The 17,875-nt window shown below is 48.5% G+C and overlaps 2 protein-coding genes across 2 annotated transcripts in view; one reads left to right on the top strand and one right to left on the bottom strand.

Moving 5' to 3' along the window:
- SMG7 (SMG7 nonsense mediated mRNA decay factor) overlaps positions 1-1,477 on the top strand; it is a 40,284-nt gene extending 38,807 nt beyond the window's left edge. Inside the window, 1 exon segment of the mRNA XM_088524458.1 lies at positions 446-1,477. Within this exon segment, the coding sequence (XP_088380584.1) occupies positions 446-559 (114 nt within the window). The 3' untranslated portion in view covers positions 560-1,477.
- Positions 1,478-3,872: 2,395 nt separating this feature from the next.
- Positions 3,873-16,581, bottom strand: NCF2 (neutrophil cytosolic factor 2). The gene is made up of 15 exons (XM_010213363.2): positions 16,383-16,581; positions 15,828-15,910; positions 15,156-15,264; positions 14,479-14,613; positions 14,017-14,124; positions 12,903-12,962; positions 11,669-11,712; positions 11,322-11,463; positions 10,473-10,535; positions 9,858-9,936; positions 7,426-7,469; positions 6,787-6,938; positions 6,596-6,707; positions 6,188-6,350; positions 3,873-4,080 (listed from the first exon to the last, which is right to left on the bottom strand). The coding sequence occupies exons 1-15, from the start codon at positions 16,554-16,556 to the stop codon at positions 3,983-3,985; spliced, it is 1,566 nt and encodes a 521-aa protein (XP_010211665.2). The 5' UTR covers positions 16,557-16,581; the 3' UTR covers positions 3,873-3,982.
- Positions 16,582-17,875: the final 1,294 nt, after the last annotated feature.

Raw genomic sequence — 17,875 nt, forward strand, 5'->3', positions numbered from 1 at the left:
GGCCTTTAGGCAGAATACCTCCCTCTTCTGTGCATCAGAGTTCAGTGTCAGAAATGGAAGGTTTTTCCTGCAGATTCTTACACAGGTAGTGTGGGAAGTGTGACCAGCAGTGGAAGATGGCACAGTTTTTCAGTTTGTGCTTCTCTGGAGTGTTTTATGGAACGGGATTAGGTTGGCAGAGCTGGAAGAAATTAAAACATTTGCTTTGACGGGTCAAAAATCAGCAATTGCTAATGTGGAATGAATTTTTATGGTAATAAGGATTTTGGAGGAAGATGAATTTCTTAAAGGGGAACCTTTCTTTAGAAAGTCTTTATCTGGAGAGCTTTTAGGATAAGCAAGGTGGTGTGCGTATTGAAAGAGAGGAAAAAAGACTCTGCTGTAGGAAGGTAGCTGTGAAGGTTGCTTGAGCAAGAGGGTGCTAGTGTTGACTGTTTGTTTTTAGTCCATCTGGTCCAGCTCCATGATGCATCCTGGCCCTTCAGCCCTGGAGCAGCTGTTAATGCAGCAGAAGCAGAAGCAGCAACGTGGACAAGGCGCCATGAACCCGCCGCATTGAGAATGAGGTGGCAATCCTTGCAAACCAAGGCTCCATAAACCATGGCATGTTGGGTTTGCAGGACTGGCCCACACAGTCCTGTGCAGGTGGCAGCCCTCTCTTCTGTTCCTTGCTGTCAGGAGGGCGTAAGTGCTCCACCAACCCACTGAGTGTGCACAAAACGTCTGCAGCGCGAGAAAGCTACACCAGGAACTCTCCCTCCCCCGGGCCCTCTGGAGGGAGAGAGGAACTGCTGTTTGTCCCACTCAGTGACCCGGTATCACCGCCTCTCACCTGCTCCATCGTGCATGTCCCCAGCCACATGGGAAGTAAAAGCTGAGAATGAAGGGCAGATGGGAGAAGCCAATGAGAACTTCTCAATCCTTTTCCTCTCTTTGGGGATAAAATAGGAATCCATTAATGATTGCTTTGCTGACTGAGAATGTAGTTGAAATTACTCCTCAACATCTTTATTACTATCTCAGTAGTAAGATCACACTGAAATCTTCCGTACACAGACATGCTTTGTAGTCAGTGTGTAGCAATGAAAGCCCCAGTTGCTGCTCTGGTCAGAGGTAGGTGGTGGCAAAGTGGGGCTCTATCTCCTGCGCTAGTGAGGGAGCTTCATGAAGGAGAATCTAGCACTTGACACCACTTCACCTTTCCCTCAAAGGCTCTGGCCAGCCCCTGTGTGGGTCAGAGGCTCCAGCATGAAATGCCCCCCTCTCCATAGGCGTTTGAGCTCTAATGGGTGATACGGGGCATTGCAGCACTCTGCTGGACAAGCAAGTTAACTGCTATGGGGTTTTAAATTAATGTTTGATTCCTGTACATTTTACTGTAGCATAGTGGCTAGCCCTGCGAGGGCAGGCTAGTCTGTGCATTCACAGCCTGACTCATTTTAATAGGTAGGTAGAAAGCTTTCAATGGTTTTCTTTCTTATTTTTTTCTTTCTCTCCCCATCCTCCCATCTTTGCTGGGCGCTAGTAGTTTTATTGCCGATGTGCAACACCTCCCAGAAAGTAATCAGGGGTCCAGCAGGACTGGGTAACCAAGAAGACAGCCTGGACAGTGTGGAGCATAACCCGCCTCATCCCCCTGTCCCCACCCCATCCCAAAAAGGCACACATCAGCTCTGCAGACTCCCCCTTAGCTCCCCAGACACAGCTGCAGCCCCTGGCTTTCAGTTCCAGAAGGAAATTGAGCACTGTGGACACGTGTGTAACCCACACATGGAAAGAAGCAGAGTGCCGTGCATACATGAAAAGGTGCAGAAGGGAAAAGGAAACGTTTTATTTGATATTTATTAGGGGGAAGGAAGACTGGAAGCTCATTAAAGAGGGCAGCATTTCTGTTAGGTTTCCCAGGGAAGTTACGGAAACGATCTCTGTGTCAGATTGCTGTGTTTAGCAGTAGGGGTTTGTGTGATGGTTCAGGAGCTCTGAGCCGCAAAGGGGCTGCAGAGCAAAGCACGTGCAGGAGCCTGCGTGACACTGGAGTCGGGGCACCCCCAAAGAATATGAAAAGGGAAGACGGAGACTTGCTACCCTTTCCAGGGTATGAGCAGCTCCCCCACGTTCTCCACCCTTGCAACATCACCATTCTATGTTGCATTTCTAAGATGTATTTCCTTTTAAAAAAAAAAAAAAAAGTCCAAGCAGTGAAGTTCCCACCCAGTGGTGATATGAACCAAACCCCTCTATACCTCCCTGCATCCCCCCAGTTCGTGTATTTGAGCTGTGCCCCCGGCAGCTGCGACATTCCAGTGTTTGAGCTGTCACCGACTCTCGCACCCTGGGCGAGCTAACCAGGCTGAGCCGTGTCCCTCCGGCCGCCCCCTTCCACTCGTGCACGAGCGCCTGCTGCTACCAACGCGCCCGGCCCTGCGACGCCTGGGGTAGCGAGGCCAGGGACCCCAATGGAAACTGGTTTGTGTCGTAAGCTTTTTTTTGTGTTTTTTGTCTGTCTGTGCAAGAACTGCAGCTGCTGAAATCAGCTTTGCCTTTAATTAAACCATGTTCTCTCCATCCAGGCCTGTGTGTACCCTTTATTTCCTGTGTTACTCAATTCTAGGCTCTTAAAAAGAGGGATTTTTCTGGACAAGTCAGAACAAGGTTTCTCTTAGGAATTCATTGCAGATAACTGGAATGTGGCTTTCTGCTGCCTCTGTATGTAGCTTATGTAGTAAACCAAAACTCTGGGATAGGAGGAGCTTGCAGAGCTGTTTCTCAGTTGCAGGGTGAATTACTTAAGACTGGTTGAGGGTGGTTTTGGGGATTGGAGGCTGCAGATGTTCCTCCTGCTGACCTACGTGTAAATCAGGGTGATGTGTCCGCTTGTCTGTCTGCAGCTGGTTCCCTGATGGCATCCTCCAAACTTTGTCAAAGGCAAGTTTGATGGCATCCTCCAAACTTTGTCAAAGGCAAGTTAAGACAACTATAGAGATATCCTGCTTTTGAAATGTCTGGGCAACCCTTAAAAGGAAGAGTTTTAAAATATATACTAGTATTAGGCTACGGGACAAGGTTGGATCCTCCAGAACGTGCATGCCATGACCAGAAGTGGGGAACATGCTGCCCTTGACCTTCCTCCTGCTAGCACAGATGTCTAGCATGGGGTAGTGACTACAGCACCCCTCAAGGAAAGGACAGTGCAGGTATTTTTAAAAGATCACAAGAACCAGCTGTCAGCAGTCTGTGCAGGTGAAATACCAGGGGAAAAAGTGCCACTGCCCTCTGGCAGAGGAGAAAAAGCTGTTGGATACAGAAAAGGAGGAGGAAATTAAGGTTATATAGGCTCTTGCATCTTTGACTTGCTGCCTCTTGGGAGGTGAATATGTGTACGTGTATATATATCTACTTACTGGAGGGGAAAAAAAAATGTTAATTCTAAGTGAGGGTTTTAAACTCATTGTGGTTTTGAAATGACTTGTCCATTAGAGCAGGCAAAGGCTGTTCCAAGGCCTTTCCTTTAAACTCTTGGGGTCAACAGCAAAATTTTGAAGAAGTAAATTCTACTGGGAGTTCAGCTTTTCCTGGTTGTGAGTTTCCCGAATGCCTGTTCCTCTTCTCTAGCCATCAGCAGCACCATAAATGCAATTTGTTAGCTTTTCTGTTGAGGTCTCCTAGTGACCGACTTGTCCGTATAAAAGTTTTGTTGTGGATGAGGTAGGTGGGACAGAGTTGCTCTTGGGAGGTCTCTTGGTAAGTACAATTTTTAGGATTGAATGCATTCCCAAAGATACTTACCATGATACTTTTATGAGTACCTGCTTTAGAGAATGATGCAAAAGATAAAACAACAACAAGAAAAAGCTTTTAATGCCTATTGCAAAAATATTTTAGGAACTTTCAGGTGCAGTGGTTAATGCAGAAACATCTTAATTGCAGCAGTTTAAATCCTTAATTTCTTTCCATGTCCAGGGCTATTTAAGCTCTTCTGAGATTAGATTTCAGGGTCTTTAGTGTTAGACTTCTGAACGAATGCAGATGGGAAGATGCCTATCTTCCCATTGCACTGGCCTTCTAGCCAGTCTTCATTCACTGAAAGAGAAAATTTATACAATTTTTGTTACCCTAGGGATATACAAGAGCATGCTTCAGATGTGCCTTCAGACCTTCACATGCTACAGAGGGGCCTTCGGCTACATTTTTAAGATATTCTGCCAGCTAAATAGTTATGCCAAAGCCTGGTAGAGAGGTGACTGAGGAGATGAGTCAGAGCCAGGAGGAAGGAGGCAGACAGCAGAGTTAAGGTAAGAAAGGCTATGCTGCCAAACTAAGGGAAGGGAACACCACGGCGGAGACCAGAGTTGTCTTTTAAGATACATCAGGCAACTTTGTCAAAAAAAAAAAAAAAAGTTCCTGAGAATTTCACATAAGTTTTCTTGTTTTACAGAAAGCAACTTAAAAAAAAAAAAAAGGGGGGGGGGGGGGGAAGGGAACAAAGGTCTGTTTAGCAACCCAATATAATTCATACAGGCAAATGAAGTTAGAAGTATTAAGGGCCTCATACCACTGTCTGTCTTCAGTGTCTGACTGCTTTCATGTAAACCAAGGTCACAGTAAAGAGTGCACTGGTTCTAGTTCTTTAAATATTCCCGAAAGTCCAATCTTTAAAACTGGCATCAATAGCAGGCACTTTTATTTCTGCTGAAGATTTGAGAATTAGGGGTTTTAAAGCAGTTACTTGTTCAAGCTCTATTCTGGACCTGGTAGCTGTCTTGAATATAAACTAGTAGGATCAAAGTGATCATGGAAAACAAATAGTGATGAGACTGGACTATTATCTTCAAGTTATGGAGATGAACTAAGGTGCAGTTTCATCTGCTGTTCCTTGTTAGTCCTCCCCTCCCCACCCATTAAAAAAAAAAACTTTAAGATGAGTAAAGTTTTAAGCTCTGACAGTTTCAAAAGAAAAGAGAACCAACTTTTTAATGGGAAATACATGGCTCAGCAATGAAGGGGAGAAGAGGATCTTGGAGGGAGATGACCTGAATGCTGTGCAGTGTAAAAACTCATCTCTACAACAAGGCAGGAAGAATTAAGATGGTTTGTGTACAGCTACTTAGTGCTGCCAGCTGACGCAAGTTAGATGTAATGCTGCATATACCTATAGTTGACTTCTTGCATTTAAAACCAATTCTGACATCTCAGATTCCTCCTGTGCTTGAGCAAGGAAGGAAGCAGCCACATGACTCCGCACAGACTTGGAAGAATAAAGCCAAAATCACGTGTTACACCTTATGGTGAACTTAGTACCTAAGCCTGAAATATCACAAAAGCACTAATGCCTAGTATTTGGGGGGATTAAGTCTTACTGCAAGATTATACCCTTAAAAAGAAAAAATGCTAGAAAAAAGTATGAGGTGACAGGAATTTGATTAATAGGAATAGTTATATTTCAGAACAATTTCTAATGTGAGGCCAGGTGGGGTGATCAAGCTGAGGTGTGTCATGATTTTAAAAATAAAAATATTGGTCCGTAAACTTAAAATAGCTCTAGCAAAACTCTCCAAATTTGAAATTGTTTGGGGAAGAGGGCAGCAAAACTAGAGATGAGATGAAAGTACTTAGGAAGGACATGCATGACACTGAGATTTGAATGGGAATGCTGGTAGAGCTGCAAGAGCTATTGCATCTATTCCAGTGCTAGGAGCAACGGGTGGAAGAAAGTTCTAGAAAGTAGTCCTACAGGCTTTAAGCCTTGCTTGCCTTGTGGCTCCAGAGAATTAGCTGAAAATCCCGCTCGTACAGTAGCATGCAAAGCTGAAACTGTTTCCATCTCAGGATTTGGACTCTAAACTTTCATGAAGAGGGAACAGATTGATATCTCTGAATCTGGAAACCAGAAGGACATGAAAGGAAGGAAGTCTTATGTATGTTCTTAGATTATTCTTGCTGTGGAGGGATTTTGGGGATGGATATCGAAGTCCCTAATAAAGCTAGTATACTCCACTGAAAAAAAATGGTTGAAGTGCTACTCATATGTCAGCTGTCTGACCAAATTAACTGGCAGATGTTGGGGACCTACAGGTGCTGTTGGACTGAACAGGGTGTGCTGAAGGTATTTGGCACTGCAGGCCTAGGCTTCTTCTGGAGCTGGAAGACCCTTCCCTTTCTTCCCCTTTTACCCCAGGAGCAAAGTTACCTTTGGATAAAACAAGTATCACGTCTCCGGCCTGAAACTCCAGGTCTTCAGGCTGGGTTGCTTCATAGTCGTACTGTGCTACAACTTGGGTTGGTCCCAACTCTTCTGGCATTGCTTTCTGGGCCTCTTGCTCTGGTGTGGTCTCTGGTGGAGAACCCTTGCCCTAGGCAGGAAGTAAGTTGTTAAGGTGCTTCTTGATTTTTTTTTATTTTTTTCCTTTACCTCAGTAGGAAAGACAAAGCTCTCTTCTTTGCTCCCCTCTGCCCTTTTAAGGGGTGGTCAGTTTTAGCTGAAAGCCTGAAACCTTGGCCAAGGAGCAAGGGTGCCTCCTGCTTAGGGTTCAGCCTTCACCACGAAGACCCTCGCGGGGAACAAGCAGAAGAGGGGTCTGCAACCACCGTCACTGACCTCTGTGCTGTCACACCACACCGTCAGGCACTTGTCCTTGGTTTTGCTCCAAGCCGCTTCCACGTTCTCCGCACTCAAAGTCTCCAGCGCCCCGCTCTCTGCAGGCCTGTACCTGGGCACACGGAGGACATGGAGTAAGGACAGGGCCTTTGGCACAAAAGTGCCTGCCGCTGGCAGCAGGCAGGACTCACCTCAGCTCCGTGTGCTCTGGCTGCAGCTCCAGCTTCTCACATACCAAGTTCAAGAGCTCATTGTAGGAGAGGTCTGGCTTGACTTGCATAGCTACTGTAAATTTGTAATGTGCTTTGAGGATGTAGGGGCTAGAACCAGCAGCTTTGGCCTCCTGTGGGTAGGAAATGGGACGTGAGAGGATCTCCTGCTAAGCCAGCCATGCTCGCAGCCCTGTGCAAGGGCGGTGTGGCCAAGACATGGGACGTGGGTGACTGGGATGTGGAAGCTGTGGTCACCTGTGTAAAATCTCATCTGCAAGGCATTGAGAAGTGAAAATTGGCCTGTTAGTCAGGAGCCATCTGTGTTAACCTGATAGCCATCTCCTTGGTAGTTGGCAATATTTGCTTTGGGGCAGGTCAGTGTTGATGGTACCATGCTAACAATGTGGATGAGACCTCCCTAAAAGCAGCCCTAGTGGCCTAAGTGGGTTGCCAACCCATCACACTTTGGAGAAGCCGCTGGATGACAAAAACCTGAAATGCTCCCAGGCCACAGAGCTTGTAAATGTCAGCTGCCTTTGATATGTAATAAATGCTGTTTGTAAGATGGACTATAGGCATCTGCCTCCCTGTGATTCCCACAGCAACGCAGGGTGTTACCTTTGGTTCTTCGCTGGGCTGCGTTGTGATAACAGGAACAAAGTCTGAAGAAGAAGAAAGAGGTGGCTCAGCGAGTGGAATGGGGTAAGCATTACGGCTTGGTACATAAATACATGCTCAGAAGTCCTCCAGCCCTCCTCTTTGACACCCATCTTCTGCAGCAGCAACCACCACACCTGCAGCCAGCTCCAGTTGCTCAAATGGATGTGGCATCAACTGTGGTGAGAATCACCCACAGCGTTTAGGGGTAACCATCAAGAGGAGATGGGTCCCCGCACCTTCCCTCTTCAGAGCTGCCTTGTTTCAGAGCTTTACTATGGTGATTTTCATGTTGTAAAGCCTGTTTTGTATCTGTAAAGACAAGAGCTTTAGGGCTGGGTTGATCCTGGGTGGACTCTTTTTTTTTTTTTTTTTTTTAAATATAAGAATATTAGCAAGTATAAATAGATAAGTATGTTATGCCTTGCCATACATGATTATTTTTGCAGCTGAATAACCTTAAATATTGGATTAGGCAGACAAAATAAGAGTTTTTTGTGCTGTAACTCTGAATTGTCTGTCTGCAGTGCTGGATGTCTGCAAAGACAGTGCAAACCCCAGCACTGCTGGCAGCCGAGAGCCTGTGGTTGCTTGTCTGGATGTTAGGGAGGGGTGTTTGGGGTGAAAGCTGAGTCCCGCGCCCAGCGATGAGAGCCGGCTGGGCTCTCCTGTGCTGCCTGCTCTCTCTGTCAGGAGCTTGAGGCCAGAGAGAACTTGCTGCATTTGGGCCAGGAATCCTGTGCTCTTTACACTTGTTATACAGCCTTGAGGAAGGGAGGTGACTTTTGAGGTGCCGAACATCAGTAACCCTGCGTGAATTTAGCTTGTTCTGGAAGCGCCTCACCAGTGAAGGCAAAGCTATTGTTTTCAGTACTTTTGTTGTTTCTCATCCCTTCAGGTTCATACAGAAAATTGGAGGCAATCCTTGTCTTTCACAGCAATTATAAATTGAGGCCTTCAGCTAATGCGAATTGATACAGATTGGTTGGTTTGTTCACAAGGATCTACTCTAAATTTTGTCAATGGTTTGACATTACAGTGCTTATTAGGGAAAGGGACAGAGCTCTGCTTTTCCATACAGTCCCACTGCTAAATCTGTTTGATGGCTTTTGGTGCTATAAAGATGTTTGAGATTGCTGGGCCCTTGAGGCATTTGCTCTGAAGGTTACACTTAAGGAATTGGCTGCTCAGCCCCCAGGGTTACTCTGGTTGTTGTATTTAGAGGAGGGTAAGGGAGAAATTAAACATTCACAATTCTGAAAGATCAACATTTGGATTGAAATTCTCTAGGTATTCTATTTTTCTGAGATATCTGTTGAAAAAAACCAAATCTCTTAAAATTCAATTTTCCCTTGGAGGGAAAGGGGAGGGTATAACCCCAAATGATTTATTTATTTATTTATTTTGGCCAGTTATTCCATTTCCTCTTTGCTTTGGCCCTGCCAAGTTTGGGAGGTGTTAGGAATTTTGAATTCGATCAGCCAATAGAGAAGATGGAAATTTAGCTGTTTCCATTTCCTGTGAGCCACAGGCACCTTCTGTATCAGCTTTACTGCCAGGCTGCATGTGAGACTGCTCTGCTGGTGACCTAAGTCTGGGCTCTACCCTCTAGGTAAGCTCATCTGACTCCACCTGCCTCGGCAAGGGGTTAGGTTGTTCGCATATTCCTGTTTCCATTGGCAGGTTGGTTTTCAATAGCTGGAGCCCTCTGCAGCTGGGTAATGCTGTGCAGCACACTCTGTGTGTGGTGATTTTCTGTCCTCTGTGGTTATATTTTAAGAATTGTAGCTTCCCTCAAGCAGGGTAGAAATTTGTGGCTTTGGACAAGATTAAAGGTTCCCATAGGTGCTCCGCGCCCGCCTGCACTTTGGGCTTTGGTGCGGGTGTCCCTGCCACAGGGAACAGCCTGGGCCTCAGGGCACTCAGCGGCTCTTGGAGAAACCAGCCAGGAACCCCCTTCCACAGACACTTGCAGCACCTTCAAAACTGTCACAGTACAGAGCAGCGCTAATCTCTGGTGAGGAGAAGCTTCTAGTAAACTTACTGTTTGGGCACTTGCTCCAGCTGGGTCACTTGCCCTCCTCCTGACCCCCCAGGCCCTTTTTGCCCATTAGCTGCTGTGCTAGTTAAAAGCATTAAGGAACTTGCTTTTCCCTGGGATCCAGGCCCTCTCTTTTACTCCACCTTCAGCACTGCAGTTGCAGGTTGTGCCTCTCCATCTTTGACAGCAGATGGGTCGAGAGGGCCAGAAGGTAAATGGAAATGGATCCTAGCCCTCATCTCAGCAGATGGAGAAAAGCAGAGGACGCAGAAGTGAGGAGATGTCTCAAAGCTTCCCAAAGGGTGGGGTTGCCCACAAGGTCCTTGTGTCCCTTCAGCTCCCCGTCACTGACCTGGTGCTGGCCGCCGGGGTTTTTCTGGAGCGCTGAAGCTTGGTGGCTCTGGGATCTCTGATTCAGGAGGGTTTTCTTCCTGTGCAGGATGGAAAAAGTGTTGTCAGTCAGCCCTGCCTGAGGGGGTGGGAGGCACTGCTGCCCTGTGAGCTTCCCTTGCAGCCCACTGAGACAGGATCTGTTGTGTGGGACTGTCATCCCTATGACTGTCATTCAGAGGTGACGTTGTAATTTTAGCCCTAGCAAGGATGATCTTTATCCTCTGGGCTCAGTGTGTGCTGGGCTTGTTCCTGGCTACTTCCCCAATATCTGTTTGAGGTCTTGAACTGAAGAGGGAGAGTTCACTACCCCTTCCTCTCTCCAGTATTACCTACTCCCACCCAAGGGGCCATGAGCACAACATCTGCCCAGGTTGGGAAAGTGTGTGAACTCCAGGTAAGAGGACTACAAGCCAGGAGAGATTCCTCTGGAGTTTCAAGGGAGAGAGAGTTGCAGGTGCTGGTAAAGAAACCCCTGCGTGCTGGTGATGTCAGAAGACGCCGAATAAGTGGTGGGTGGTTTGCATGAGGATGTTGCCTCCCCTGGAGGCCATGTCTTTCTCCTTGGTCATCTTACCTGGATATGCAGCCTGTTCTGGAGCTCCACAGGCTCGAGGTAGTTGCAGGGGACAATCCCTTTCTGTGGAGAAGCAGAGATGAGTGGGAATTGCTTGGCAGGAGGCAGCTTGCTGCTGGAGGAAGCAGCTGAGATTGTTCTTGCCCTGCCATGAACCAGGAGAGCGCCTGAAGCTTAAAGGTTAGAGGTTAGGTTAAAGATGGGTGACCTAGCTCTGAGCCATTTCACTTACATGGGGGTGATAATGCAAGTGGAGCAGCATGTCTTTGGGCTGAAGGCTACCTGGACACCTGGGTCTCTTAGCTGCCCTTTATTGATCACTGCAGGACATGTGCTGAATAACCAGTTCTCTGAGAAGCGAGGTCAAGTTTGGGGACTTGTCATCTGCTGCCCTCTTGTCTTACTCAGACTCTTGCCTTTGGTGCCCTTAGGCAAGTGGCTTGTGGGGGGACGGGTCTCAGTTTCGCCCTTCCCGAGTCTGTGAGGGACGCAGTGGATCTCATGGTGTAAGAAACCCTTGAGACAGGAAGAAAGTGTAGGGTAGATTGTGAGAAACAAGGCAGTATCCTTTGAGGATGGCATCTGGTAGAAGAGCCAGGAGCAGAACACAGGAGTTGGGCTTTGCTGATCAGTTACTGTCAGCTCCCCTAAGGAAGCCGGGGTTGCTTCTAATGAGCCCAAAGGCACCTGCCTCTGCATTTGAGCTGGGAATACAGTGGAGCTAAGGCAGAAACTCTTTTAGCCGGTGATAATGTAGCTATGCCCTGTTCTTCATTTGCAGAACCTTGCAGCTCTAGCAAAGTGTCAGCCTTGTTGTCCCCCACACTGTGTCAAGCATGTGTCTGGCACCTTTCCATTGAACATCACAGTAGCCCAGTTGTCCTTCTCCTTCTTCAGGACAAAGACAATGTTTCCTGGCAGGACCTGCAGCTCCTCAGAGGTCTCCGGGATGAACTCGTACAGGACCCGGTGTGGTTGTCCTTCGAGGGCCCTAGGTGTGGAAGCAGTGGCTGTTTTAGGGAGAGAGGTTGTACCTTTTCTTCACTTTCCACTGAGGAGCTGGAGCTGTTTTCCTGATCTGTTCCCCTTCCCACCTGAGGTTTAAGTGTTGGCTGGACTCAGCCTGTAGTGGTGCAGGACCGGGCTGGACCTGACTGCCTGTATCCACAGCACTGCCCACATTTCATCCAGCTTACCTGAGGATCTCTGGTGTCTTGGGCCTGGGTGGAGGACCAGAGGCCTGGGAGGAAAAAGGAAAAGAAAATTGTCTGTAATACAAAGAATGTGAGTTGCTGCAGCCTTTTTCCATGTCTGACTGACATCATCTCTAGGTGGTTGCTTCTTCCTGTGCTGTTTTTCAGGTCAGCCAATTCAAACCTGAAGGAGGGTCTTTTGCTACTTCACAGACTGTCAGTGCAAGCTCGGCTCACTGCTGCTCAGATGTGTGCAGCAAGAGCAGCTGCCTTTTGTGCTGTTAAGACTATCACTGGTTCTGTTCTTTTAAAGCACTTTCTAAAGTGCTTCTGTTTAGAAATTTCAGAGTCATGATGCTATTTGCATGTGCGCTTTTGGTTTTGTGCGTTCACAAAGGATTAAGATTACCAAACTGGAAGCAGCTTGTTTAAGCAGTAGTAGTTTTATATTTCCATATATAAACCCCCAGGTGCCATCATAGTGCTTCACAGTCTCTCCTGCCTCAGAAATCTGAGGATTCTTGTGGATTTTATCACCTCTCTGAAGAAGTTGTTTGTACTGAAGTGAGATAGCAGTTCTGCCTCCTGGAGCAAGGTGTTAACCCTGTACTTCATAGAGAAATCTGCATTTAATCTTGTGTAACAGAGTTATAGGCCTGCAGTTGCCCCAGTTCCCTCAACCCTCCCAAAAGACTAGTAAAAAACTCTCTGGTGTCTTTAGAATTGGAGCAGATGTTTAGATTGCATAAATAAAACAGCAATGAAAATACAGAGAGATCTATGAACTGGGGCAAGCAGAAGAAACAGCAAGATGGTGAACAAAAGCAGAAGCCCTCTTGCCCCTCTAGTGATTCAAGTGTTAGACCAGCGAATCCCACCAAATCTTACAGGGAGGTTATGAGATCTCCTCCCCTGCATGGCAAGCTGCAGTCCACAGCAGAGGCAGAGGAATGGGATGCACGACCAGGCCTCCGCTTCCCCATCAAGGGCTACTTTGGCGGAAACCACAAATGTAGGTGAGATGGGCTGCGGTGCCGCGTGAGGAGCAGAGCAGCTGAGCTGTGGGCATGTGCCTCCATCTACCCCGGGGAGGAAGTTTGTGGCAGCAACGCAGCGCTGCTGCCTGCGAGCCAGAGCCCACCCAAGGTGCCGCGCGATAGCGGTGCCCGCACGCACCCAGACACCGGTGCTGTGCCAGCTGCAGCTCTGGGGGCATTGTCGATCAGTGGTGCTTTACCTGGGGCTGAAGCGGAGCGAATCCTGAAAAGCTGTCCTTGTCCACCACAGAGGCCACCACCTAGAGCCAAAGACAGACACGTATTGACTTGGTGCTCCTAGTGTCTCTTGGACATCCCGTTGTCTGATGAGGGCCCTCCATCAGTGTTGTGTAAGCCCAGCTCCTCAGCTGTGGATGCTCCAGGGTCAAGGTATGGGCTATGATTTCAACTAAGCGTCTTTGACTATAGACTTGGTGTTTCAGAGCTCCAAAGCTTGCCTCAAAGCTGTGGTGAATGCTTAGCCTCACCACTACTGCATTAGAGTTACTAGAAATTAGAGTTTTCCCTTGAACTGGCAATGCCCAAGGGATTTAAGGAGCCCTTGCCTCCTGTAGGCCCTTCAAACATTGTTCAAAATGTTCAAAAATGTTTGTGTGCATGTTAAAGGAGAATCCTTGACTGAAGTCAAGGGGAGCTTCCAAGTTGTTGGTCACCTGGTAGCCCAGTACCATAGGCCTATGGTTGGCCTTCTACAGGAACACTGGCAACAGGACGGGGGTCATTCTACCTCCTAGGGCCTGTGTGCATGGATGGTGTCCCAGGGCTTGGATTTTGCATGCTAATGGGAGAAAATCTTGCTTGATTTTTATTTTTATTTCTTTGTTTCAGCTGAAAAATCTATCTCAGACTCAGCAGATAAAGAACTGGAGGTCATCTGTGTGTCAGATTTTAAATAGCTTGAATTTCTGCTTTTTCTTGTGCCCCTGAACAGTCTTGGCTCAAATTCAAGCTCCAGTGAGACCTTTCCAGCTCATTGCTGAATGACTGTGCCTCATGTCTGACTAATGAGAGAAACTGAAATAGGCAATGCTGAGCTGTACAGATAAGATTCTGCAGAAATACACTTTTAGCTCCTCTATTCTTGGAGAGTTCCAGTTTCCTGCAAGATTCCCACATTGTCCGTCCTCTCATCTCCACAGGGATCCCCAAGGCATAGACCAGCCCTGTATCTCTGCCCTGCTCACCAGGCAGAGGATAACAGATCACCAAGTGATAGCCTTTAAGCCAAGGGAGGTCAGTGGCTCTCTTCAGCCTATAGACTTGGCTTGAATAGATTAGGTATTTCTTTCTTACCGTAGCCTTTCCTAGGTAGTCCTTCTTCTCCAGCTGAGCCACTTGCTTTTCGTTTGGCCGAAACAGCTTCCCCACAGGAATTGTCACCATCTCATAGAGCTTCTGCTTCTGTACCACACAGAAACCATAGTGGTCATCAGAGGTGAGAACAGAGATGGGTTTTTACTTTCTTTCTGCCCCTGTGGTTAAAGTCTCACTCTAAAATCAACCCACCACCTTGGCAATCTGACTCCAGCTCTCTTGCGGGCTTCTTAGTCCTGTCTTCCCACCACTGCCTCCACAGTGCCCTGAAAACTTGCCCTGCAAATCCTACCCTCAGTTTGACACCCATGTTCTCTATAGCCATCTACAGTTCTCTGCTAAAGCTCTTGCTAAGCGATGGCGTCTCCATCCCTGGGATTTCCTCTCCCTCCTTTGGGACTGTCGTGGATAAAAACCATGCCAAGATCTCTTGTTTCTTACCAGGATAGCTTCCATCGCCTTGTCAATCTTGTTGTGCTGGGGCTGGCTTTTCATGCTCATTGCCAATGTCAGATGCTCCTCCGCTTTCTTCCAGTCCTGCGTTGTGGCGTACACGAGTGCTATGTTACAAAGTATCTGCAGGAGGGTTGGGAACAAAGAAATCAGTTATTTGAAGAGCTGGGCCCTTGCTGGGGGCACCTTAGTGGAGAAGCCACTAGAGCAAATGGCATTGCACAGCACGAGCGCTTCCAAGCGCTATGGCAGGCTTAGTCTGTCCTCCCTGGCTGAAGCAGAGTGACGAGCAGAGTCCCTTTTAAAGGCTATGAGCAAGACAATTTGGATCTTTGTCGTGCTTCCCTTTGCAAAGCTTCTCACATGCTGCTGAGGCTCTTAGTCATACTAATGACTTTCTGTGGTAACACTGGCTCCCCATCCCGGTGCCAACTTGCTTGCTTAGGTTTGAGCACAAACAGATAAAGAAAGGTATCTATTTTTTTCTCCCCTACATCTTTTTTTATGAGCTAGTGAACAGCCCTTTCCATATAGGCCAAATGCTGCTTCCCTATGAGTGTTTGGGAGTTTGTGCCTTCTCGCACTGCACTGGCAGCTGAGAACACCCTGGATGCCCTTGGCAAGGTCTGTACCTGCTATGAGCAGAACGCCCGTGTCCTCCTCACCTCGCAAGCAAACAGCCTGTACCGCAGCCCCAGGATCTTGTAGTCTATGAGCTGGTTGCCTCGCAGTTGGGCCAGTGCCTCTTTAAAATCCTTGATGGCCGTTTCGTGCCTGTGGAGCAAAGGAAACAATAACTTAGGAGGTCTTCACTACCACTGACTGGTGCCCTCACCAAGTGCTGAGTCATTGCCTGTCTGAAGACACCAGAGACCTTTTACCAGAAAGGCAAGGCCTTAGGGCTTGTGATGATATGTCCTTGTTTTGAAGGCCCCAGGCTCTTTCTGTGTCCCTTTTCTGTAGGGGGGACTTGTTTTCCAGGCCTTTCTAGCGCTGGAGCCACTGACGCTGGTACCAACCTCCCTCCCCCTGTTTAGGCTGGAGTCAGGACACTTTCTGTAACTGCTTGTGGTATCTCCCTATGGTGGTTCTGCTCCCAGTCCAGGAGCAAGTGTGAATCGCTTCACAGGGGGTCTTGTTGTGAGCTGCAGATCTCCTTGCCATTGCGTCTTTACAAAAATAATTTAAATTTGTCTGGGTGTCTCCAATTTCTTTAGAGTGTTTTCAGACCTCTCAGTGGGACTTAGAGGTATCCCCTGGGTTTCCAGGTATTGGACTGCTGTCTGTGCAAGTGGCACAAAATTAAACCTTCAACCCATCCAGTGCCCAACACTTACTTCTCTTTCTTGTAAAACACTATCCCCCGTTGGAAGTAGGCCACAGCCAGGTGCTTGTCACAGCTGATGCTTTGCGTGAACGCCTGAAAGGAAGGAGAAGGAATGGAGAAAAAGAAGTAAGAGAGCAAGTGCCTTAAGGAAAGGTGAAGAGGTAGGACAGAACTACTTGCTTATTTGCCCTTCTGCTTTATTTGCATGCTGCCTATCCTGAGACCTGGGACTTCCTTGAGCCGCAACCAGGTGTCACCAGTCAACTGGGCAGCTTTGTGCCTCTGCATTCACCCCCAGGAGGGAGAGCGTGAGCAGAAAGCTGCACGTCTCCCTTGTCTCTTGTCTGTGATTCATTCATAAAACAAGTACAGCAAGAACACCCTGTGGTGTCGCGCTTCAGCCAGGCTTTCAGAAGCCCCAGATCCTTGCCTTAGACTGTGGTCCTTCATTCCTCCCCTTCCCGCCCATCAACCTGCCCTGCAGGTCTGCGCATAAACTCCGCGTTGCTTCTCTCTCGCTGCACAGGGCAGCGGCTGTCGCAGGTGCTCACAAGCTGTTACCCACCTTCTCTGCCTCGGCCAGGTTCCCCAGGATGAGCTGGATGCAGCCGATGTTAAAGGAGAGCTTGGAAGGAGGGTTGTGGACGGAGGTGAAGGCGGCAAGGGCTGCGCTCCACTCCCTCTGGTCGGCCGCGCACACCCCCTCGTTCCAGAGCCGGATGGTCTCCACCAGCGACATGGCGGGACGCGGGGCCGCCAGCCGCCTCAGGGGTCTCTGCCTGTACTTGCCTGCACTGCCAGGCCTCTCCCCCGCTGCCTTCTGCGGCACTTCTGCATTTGCCGCGGGTGGCGGCAGCCGTGTCGCAAACCCTGCAGGAAGTGGCCTCGCATGGGGGCAGCGGACGTGGCCCCGGGGATGGGGAAGTGGAGCCAAGGCTGGTGCTCATGTGCTCTGGGTCTCGCTCCTCGGGGCTTTCGGTGGAAACCTGGGGAGTTGCCGCCAGAACGTGGCCTCTGGGGAAGGAAGGCACTAAATGGCTTAAACTGTTTCACTCTGCTGGGATGGCTGCTTGCAGCCTTGCGGCTGTCCTCCTGCTTTCCCAAGGTGAAATTCATCCCACAAAACACCTACGGTTTGCCTGGAAAACCCAGATGCATCTTCCAGTTTGTCTTTTGTGTTGGGTTTTGTGCAGTCAGGTTATTACCTTAATTGCCCCCTCAGACAACACCAACAAGAGTGGGGAGATCCTGGAAGAGACTCTTCTTGTTTCCTGCTTGGAGAGTGGGAAGAAGCCAGAGGTGCTGAACGAAAAGGCTCCCTTCCCCTCAGCAGGGTGGTGGGGCACATTCCTGCACCTCGGGCTCTCTCTTTGGTTCCCAGGTTGCAAGCTGAGCACACCCTCGGCATCCCCCTGTGCCCAGCTGGCTTCCCGCAGCAGTGGCGAAGGGCACAGAGCAGCTGCCACCTCTGAAGAGCTGAGGGAAACACAACCTGTCTGAGCGACGCCAAAGGAGAGGGATGGGAATGCCAAATCTGTGAGTGTTAACACACCCCATCAAGAAGCCTTTTCTTACTCTTTTGAAAGAGATTCACTTAGAAGCCAAGGACATTTGTTCTTCCAAAGGGACATTTCAATGCTTAGAAGCAGGAATCCTTTCACCTCCAGGCTTTAGGTGCTGGGCAGATGATGACTTGTGTAGCTGAAGGGTTTACATGGAATTACAGCACCCAAAGGGCACCACACTGGGACTTGGGACAGCTGACTGTTCTTGGCCGTGTGACTTGCTGCATGTCACTTCTCCCTCCTCCATCTGTTTCCCTACATATCATTGGCCTCGTGCATCTGTTGAGCTCTTGAGGGCAAAGATTGGTCCCAGCTAGGGGTTCTTGCTAAACTGACCTCATGGCTGCTGTGTGGGTTGTTCTTTCTGCCATCCCACTACTGCCATGGAGGTGTCATCTAGCAGAAGAGCATTCTAGGGATGATTTTATGCTGATTTAATTAACCAGATGATCTTACTGGTAGATCCCAATGCTGGTACAAGGGGATGGATGCA

The sequence above is a fragment of the Tinamus guttatus genome, unplaced genomic scaffold (assembly GCF_059628265.1).
Source record: "Tinamus guttatus ecotype Peru unplaced genomic scaffold, ASM5962826v1 Tinamus_guttatus_pri_ptg000211l, whole genome shotgun sequence".
NCBI classification, from domain to species: Eukaryota; Metazoa; Chordata; class Aves; order Tinamiformes; family Tinamidae; genus Tinamus; species Tinamus guttatus.

Bases quoted from the DNA above. Each gene is read 5' to 3' on its own strand.
- NCF2 (XM_010213363.2), bottom strand. From the start codon at position 16,556: ATGTCGCTGGTGGAGACCATCCGGCTCTGGAACGAGGGGGTGTGCGCG. The intron at 7,470-9,857 runs GTCAGTGACGGG...CTTCTTCTTCAG, and splicing joins ACCCCGGCGGCCAGCACCAG to ACTTTGTTCCTGTTATCACA. The intron at 6,939-7,425 runs GTAACACCCTGC...TCCTACCCACAG, and splicing joins AGCCCAGCGAAGAACCAAAG to GAGGCCAAAGCTGCTGGTTC.